Source organism: Charadrius vociferus, unplaced genomic scaffold (genome assembly GCF_000708025.1).
Source record: "Charadrius vociferus isolate BGI_N301 unplaced genomic scaffold, ASM70802v2 scaffold92, whole genome shotgun sequence".
NCBI lineage: Eukaryota > Metazoa > Chordata > Aves > Charadriiformes > Charadriidae > Charadrius > Charadrius vociferus.
Window position 1 is genome coordinate 5,679,450 of NW_009647874.1, and position 8,021 is coordinate 5,687,470.

The 8,021-nt window shown below is 43.8% G+C and overlaps 1 protein-coding gene across 1 annotated transcript in view; it reads right to left on the bottom strand.

The window, feature by feature from the left end:
* The window catches only part of ATP10A (ATPase, class V, type 10A), a 126,590-nt gene that overhangs the window by 116,043 nt on the left and 2,526 nt on the right, over window positions 1-8,021 (bottom strand). The window contains exon 3 of the mRNA XM_009883133.1: window positions 4,075-4,085. Coding sequence (XP_009881435.1) covers window positions 4,075-4,085 — 11 coding nt within the window. The remainder of the gene's footprint in view (window positions 1-4,074; window positions 4,086-8,021) is intronic.

Consider the following 8,021-nt stretch of genomic DNA (forward strand, 5'->3'; position numbering starts at 1 on the left):
GCTTCAAACTGGAATAGGGTATACTTAGAATAGACATTAGGAAAACATTTTTCACTATGAGGGTGGTAAGGCACTGGAAGAAATTGCCCAGGGAAGCTGTGGAGGCCCCATCCCTGGAAGTGTCCAAGGCCAGGTTGGACAAGGCTTTGAGCAACCTGGTCTAGTGGAAGGTGTCCCTGCCCCTGGCAAGGGGCTTGGAACTCGACGGTCTTCCATTGAGGTTTAGAGTTTAGGTCCCTTCCAACCTAAACCATTCTATGATTCTATGATCTTCACCTGCAACACTCTTGAAATAGAATAAAACATTGCTCCAGTTGGTGCAAAGAACTAGGTGGTAGTTTGCCAGTTCATAAGGGTTAGATATCCTCAGCAGTCCAAGGACAGAACACCCCATTAGCTGGGTAGCTAGCAGCTTTCTATCAACAGGCTGTTTAACTGTATCCTAGAAATAGTAAATAGAAATAGTAAATAGAAATAGTAAATAGAAATAGTAAAAGAGACCACCAAGTTGTTTCTCTCAGCTTGCATCTTGCATGCACTGAAAACTCGTAATCTGAACTCCCCTCGTTCCCACTTCCTGGGCACGCAGCAAAGATTAAACCACTTCACTCACAAACATGCAGATCATCTTCCTCGAACGAGATCTAAGGCTTGCTTTATCAAATCTTTCCGAATCAAAGATACATTTGTATATGTACATTACCTCAGTTGAGCTCAATATTAGGGCTACTCAAGCTCCTGGAACAGGATGTCACTGTTAGGCCCTCCGCACCTGCTCTACCCCTCCACGCTACCACAAGTACCTACCTGGAAGAAGCTATGAACTACTGTCTTTCACATATTTGCATTGTGGTTGCATTTTAGGTGCAGGTCAACTTTTGTGCTTGACATACATCAGAGGAAGCTACTATCCATACCTACGCAAAGTTATCAGTAAGAGGTCAGTGTCCTGGCTTTTAGCATCGAGTCAGCTCCTCACTGGATGATTATGCCATTCACTGAAATGCACTCTCCCTGGCCCAGTGTGTGGAGACTCCCACTGTCTTGCTTCCACATCCTGGTGGGTGGTTCAGATTGTGTTTCTGCTGCAGACCTCTTCTGGGTACAAACATAACTGGCCACTAACATAGTTGCATTAGTGCCAACTAGCAAGTGAAAACACTGAAGCTGAAGGTAAGCCGTGCAAACCAGTTCGCCTCCCCAACTATGTGAAGTGAAACAAATTGTTCTGCTTTTAATGAACTTAATTGCTCTCAATATCTGTGGTTGCTAAAACCAAGCCTGCACAGCATAAATCCTGCACACTGGGCATAAACCTGAAGTCATGCATTTGGCTTCCCAGCTGCATTGCCCTGACTGTGTACATACACAAAAGGTCCACGTACCCAAAAGGCCTCGTGTTGCAGGGGGAGAGGAGAGGCACCTCGTAGACCGCTCTTTGCCAGAGCAACTACCCTGCAAATGGGGAGCATCCTGGATTACACAGCAAGGGGAGATCTGGCACTCGGACTTCTTCTACGGCTACATCAAGGTAGGCAGCCTGTCCATCCACAAGGGTTGTGGTAAGCCTGGGTGAGGTGTCTGAGCAGGTCCTGCCCAGTGGCAGGGAGCCTCCTTCTTTCTCATCTTCCTTATCAGCCAACATCAGTCAGAAGGAGGAGGAAAAGCCACAAGAAGCCATTTAAGTCTTCTTCATTCCCCAGAGTCCTCCAACGCTACCATAGTAAAATTAAGGCCTACCAGACAGAGCTTGAGACCACTACTCTAGTAAGTACTTCAGGAGGACTGGTCTGCTAGCAGGAGGAATGCCCTGGCTAAGTTATGCCATGCTAGCTAATAAGCAGTTCCATAAAACATTGATCTATAGCATGGTTGTCAGGGTTTTCAATTCTGGTTTTCAGTTCTGCTGACTAGATGACGTGTAGAAGGTGGAATCTGGAATCACAGTATTAGGCAGAGTTGAACAATACATCCTATTCTTTCCTCTTACATAGTTTCTTTGGAAATGTACTCTGGCAGAGTCAAGTAGATATGTTATTTTTCCTTCAGCCACCTCTAGCAATAATCATGGTCTCAAGATAATACTGACGCATGAGAGCAAGTAGATCTGTGCACAAGGTAGCCACCTTTCTGGGCTGTGGTCTGCTTAACACAAGCTATGGCGTCTCTCCAGAGTGTGGCGTGTATCTGCAAAAATTAATTTGGGGACATCACTAGGTCTTTCAGTGGAGATTAACAGTATCTTCTTTGGCAGTTAGCCAGAGGCATGTGAAACAGCCTGCGACTGCTCTCATGACATCCTATACAAATGAAAGAGCTTAGTAATAAGAAGCAAGCATTTTTCTTTTGCAGTGGTGAAGCTCAGGCACTTAGAAAATTTGCCCTACACTGAATAGCAAATAAACTGCATACGTATAGCTGGACAGACTACAGTTGTGTTCTCCTGTGCATTGCAGCCAACTACGTCTCAGAAGATTAGCACAGACATCCCTTGCTACTAGGTAAACTCTACTACCAAACGAAATTGCTCCCTATCAGTCTAACAGAAGAGCCTCTACTACATTTCCCAGTGAGTTTACTCATCGTCAGCCTGGCCCAAACTGAAGTGAAGGACAAAGACACAGTAATATGAAGAGCTGCACCTCTCTGAAACTCAAGGAGGGAACACTGACTTCACCAACAGATTCAGACCGCTACTTTCTGCTCTCTGTGCATCAAGCTCACTCACAGAGGAAACTGAGTAATCCCAGGTAGTTTCCTTTTGAATCACATCTAGTGACATTTGTGCTCTGGAAGGGATGAGACAAGCTTATTTCTTCTGGTGAGAAATGTCTTACCCTACAGTCTATTCAGGTAGTAGTGGGAGATAATCAGAATCCAGCTCCCCAGAGACTGGTGTTGCCAGCAAAATAAGGCACCTAAGAAGTGAAGTGGTTGCAGGGCAAGTCATCATGTGGATATTTTAGAGGCCACGAGTGGAATCTGCTGTGCCCTTGTGAGGATTTGGTAACACTGCTGTATCTTTTTTCTCCAAGGTTGAATTGCTTTCACTGCCAGGTTGACAGAGGGGAGGAAGAAGGGAGCATATTTTGGAAATTGTATGAAACACACTGCCCACATCAAACTCTCTTCTCTCCTCCTCTTGAGTTTTGCCGAAAGAAATTAACATTTAATGTAAAACAGACTGCTTTGATAGCTGCCTGAGTGCCCCATTAAACATTTTCCACACCTCAGGGGAGACAAATATCCGGTCATAAATTCCAATTTGTCATGGATTTTCTAAGTCACAGGTTGACAGAAGAAGCAGTTATCACTCTCTGATCAGTATGCAGAGATCATTATACTCTTTAGTAATACTCTTCAATGGACACAGCAAGAGTTAAGAGAATAGATTTAAAAAGCAAAGGTTTTGAACATAAGGCTCCTACAAAAATGTTAGCAGAGATTATTTCACCAACACAGCACTGAGTCAGTAATAAAATGTAATTCCCTGCTGGACAAGTGCCATTATTTGTTGTGATTGTAGTTATCACTATTCATCTTCTATTTACATACCATGTAAATGTATACCGTACTTTGTAATAGCACACCGAAAACAAAGCCCCTGCTTAGAAGAGTTTTAACACTTCTGCTCCAGTGACAAATTTAGTTCTATCAAATATTTAACAGCAGCAGCAATGTGTGCATCCTGAAATTATGTGAAGCAAGTATTTACATGTGTGATCCACAACTCCAGCCAGAGATGGTGAACACTGGAGGACAATAACTGCAAAGAAAAAAATCACCCTCCCATCTTCCAAGTCCAAGATAATAACGCAGAAAAGTAATTAGCCAAATAAGATTTCACCATTAAGATTGCGAATTTGTAATCTCCAGTCTTCAGCCTCCATCCCTGGGTGATGGAAATGAGGAAGAGGAACAAAGAGAAGAGACTAAGATGACCACAGGGTTGAAAAGGTTATGCACACAAAACAATTTTCTACAGGCTGAGCTCTAATGCCTTTGTAACTTCCCTCCATTTAAACCAACCAAGAAAGAGTTTTGGCTGCGATCCAACATTCCTAACTTAAGCACCTGCACTGAATCTAAATTCTAGGTGACCTGTGAAACTGTCCTCCTAAACTAAGTGCCTAATTTTGTCTGTATTGCCAAGCAGAACAGGTGCCCTTAAAGGCCTCCAGAGAGAGGCCCTATTACCTTCTCTTTGCTAAGAAACCTTCCCTCTTTACCTGTCAAGACCCTGACTGCTCTTATAGGCAGACCTGCAAACTCCATCACAGAGCAACACGAGTCCACAATTCTCCAGCGCGTTTCATTCCTCGACATATGCTGGCAATTCAAACTCAACAGCTTCTTTCAATTTATTCAAAGAATCAGGTCTTTTCCCTTTCCACCATCTGACTCTAGAAAACAGTATCTTGAAGGACTCTTCAAAACATCCAGAATTTTTAAATGAAAGCTGTCTTCTTTCTACGAAAACAAGCTGCATCTCTTTTCAGCATTTTACTTTAGGTTGCATCATCCTTTGCTGTTCTATCGTCTGATAAGTGTTGCCAACTGTGAGCCACTGAGTCACTGATTCAGCAGTGACTGTATGAGAATGGGTCATCTGAGTCCACACCACTGGGCAGGCGGGAGGAGGAAGGCCTAGTCTGCGCACCAGCTGTCAACCAGTCAGCATAGCAGGAAAACAGTATTTTCCCCCACATCAGATCACTGACACGATCTGTCTGTGTAGGCTGTTCCAGAGGACCTCGCCGCGGACACTGCTTGCATGCTGTTGAACCTCCTCCTGATGAGCTGGCCTGAAGAGTAGTAGGTTCAGCCTACGCCTGCTTTCTCTCTGTCCTGTAGATCTTGCATCATTAATTGCTGCTTGTATCTAACAGGGGACGGATCCTTCAGCAGCCAGGAAAGCAGCACATGGAGGATATATGGTAGAACACGTAGTATCTGACTTGAATCTTTACTTGGTTGCTAAACAGTATATAACGTGCAGTAGAGGACTTTGCATCACAGTAGCAGAGAAAAAGTCCCTGTGTCAAGTTGCTGACTGTTGTGATTCGCTGTCATTTGCTGTAGTCTGTGTTTGAATGTTGTAGTCCGCCTTTGAGGGGACTCTCTTGCAGTTGTGTGGGAGGCTGGCAAGAAAAGGAGCTCATCATGGCGCAGAAGACTGCCCTAGCACTCGGATACAGCCCGTCTCGCAGAAGGCCTCTTTCAGAGCTACAAAGTACTACGAAGCTACAAAGCCAGCAAGAGAAGAGTTGCTGCTCTCTCACAACCCTAGGGGAGTACACAACTGCATCTCTGTTAATTAACCTGCCCTACCTACACAAGCATCTCTATCGAGGACAGCATTTGCATCAAAGTCCGCCTCCACAACAGCACAGGGAAGTGAGCAGGGATTGAGAGAGAGAGAGAGAGAGAGAGAGAGAGTATGGCTTGGTCAAAAGGTGGTAAAACTGATAAAGTGATCAGCATAAGACGGATGTGGGGAGAAAAGCTGTCATTTATTACTTCCTTATGCGAGGTTTATACTTCAACATTTTTCCAGAAACAAAGAGTCTAAGGAAACAAAGTAAAAGTCACGTCCAATCACTTGTGTTTCTCCTGGCATGACACCTTTCTGAGAAAACAGCTTCTCTGAACTCACGGCCAGCAGCTTTCATGACCTTGATACAAATCTCTCAATCTTGGTTCCCTCTCATTCGAGTTAGTGAGAATCTTAGTTTTTATCTCCAAAAATAGCAAGTTTCTAGTCCCATCTCGCTTACTGGGGCTAAGGGATGTTCAAAAAGGTGACTTGGTGAAGTTTAAAAAAAAAAAAAAAAAAGTGAGCAGATTAAAAACATATAAGCAAAATTATTTTAACCTCCTGTTTTGTCTTTATTTTTTAACCATGGGAGGGGAGCTTTTCCTAGGGACTGCTGGAAGATGGAAATAGGTGAGCTGCTACCAGGGACTAAGCTTCTGCAGAGGACTGAAGGACACATCGTTCAGCTCTGCTCCCAGCCAGAAAGCAGTGCCTCAATAGGTGACGGACTTCCTAAGTTTCCACATTCGCTGCCCCACAGGGGTTAGGCTGACATCCACCTATGATGCAAACACAAAGGCAAACTACTCCCAAATTAATCCGTGCAAGTGTCACTCAACAGTAATCCAAACTGTGTAGTAAAAGGAACACTTCTGACTTTTACTCTGGCACAGCGTAAGCATTACAAAGGGCAGTGCACTTTGCTGGGACTTCCAAAAGAGCATAAGGGATATTAACACCAAAGGTACACTTTTTCTCATAGTCACGTCTACTTTTTTGGCCGCAGAGAGGGATATGGAAAATTGCAGGGGGGAGAAGCATTCCAGAATTAATATCCCAGTACCAGTACTTGTTAATATTTTGAACAGCTTCTGCAACAGGTGGTATTTCTTTCTTTTCAACATAGGAGACTTGAGAGCTTATTTCTAAACTGATTTTGCTTGGTAAAGGCTAGATTAATCATCCTTATTAGCAATATTTCACTGAACTGCAACAATAGTCTCTTACTAGCCCTCTTGTTGCCCGCGTCCCTCAACCCCAGAAGCATTCCGAGTTAAGGACAACTACAGGCAAGCAAGGTGCTAGGCACAGCCTTAGGTTAGTGATGCCTACGTGTGTGAGTTGACGAGGTTATTTTTGGTTTAGTTTACAGAAATAATGCCATTTTACTTGTGCTCCCATGCATGCATATCCACTGGTGGGAGAGCATCCCAGAGTGAGATTTCTTGTGCGATATGAGTTTGTGAAATAAAAAACTGAGTCTGCTGATGTTGAAAACACAGGCTATTCTGAGTTCTTAGCATTTTTTTTTTCTTTTTTTCACATGCCTTGCAATAGGAGAGTTGCTCTCTGCCTCGATGCTTACGTCAGTCTAGAGGACCCCTCCCATACAGCCTGTGGAATCAGAGTGTAAGCTTCTTGGCACGTGTTTCGTTTCTGTTAGACTTAGAAGCATCGGAAAGAGAACTAAAATCTGCTCTCTCGGAAAATATGTTCTTCTCTCAGTCCCCAGAAAACCCTAGCCTTAGCTACTATGAGATGACTATCTGGCACTGATAGAAAAGAAAATAATTCTGTAAAGCTGGATTCTGAGCACATAAATGTTGGCGCAAAAGTAATTTCAGTCTGATTTACAGATATAAAAAGGCTATGCTAAGGTCTAATATATAGACCTATAAAGGTCTATATATTTAGGCTGTGCTCTAAATGTATAGACCAGATTATTTTAAAAAAAGTAATCAAATTCTGAAGCAGATAAATGACCTAACACTTCATCCACGAGCATCGAGAAATAGCAAAATCACAGGGAATTATGATAGTTGAGAGGATAAATAAAAAGCATTTGCTTAAAAGTAAATGTTCAGGGGAAAGACTGCCCATTCTTTAGAAAAGCAAACATAGCTCAGGCTCACTAATTTGTATGTCATGAAACCTCACAGTCCAAACTCAAATGCAAAAACCTCTGGCCTCTATCCTTCCTTCGCTCAGTGAAGACTTAATAGCAGATTAGTTGAGTGAGGTCTCATATTGCTAAAACCAAATTAATGTCTGAAACTATACACTGGGTGCAATTGACCGCTTACACTGTGAAGTGTTTGCATAAAGGCTTGTGACACATTCACTTTGCCATGAACTGTCCTTCCTTTAAAACATACAACACTAACAAGCCCTGAGCATATAAAAAACATTGCTTACTCATAAATCAGTGATTTACTGCGAGATCCCACCGATCCGAGCGGATTTGCTTCCACCTGAAGGTACAGGACTGTAGGAACTTCCACAGTCCTGAGTAAAGAGATGGGAGACACACGCTCCAGGGGCAACTGGGAACTTCTTCGCGCTTGGAGTGGAAATGAAAGCCCTCCACGACAGACCTCCTCCCGCGCTGCTCCCACCCCTCCGCTGGCCCAAGCCCCCACCGCCGGCTGCCACCACGGCACCCACCCCGCCTCACCTGCTGTACACCAGGCACTCCATGTGGTTG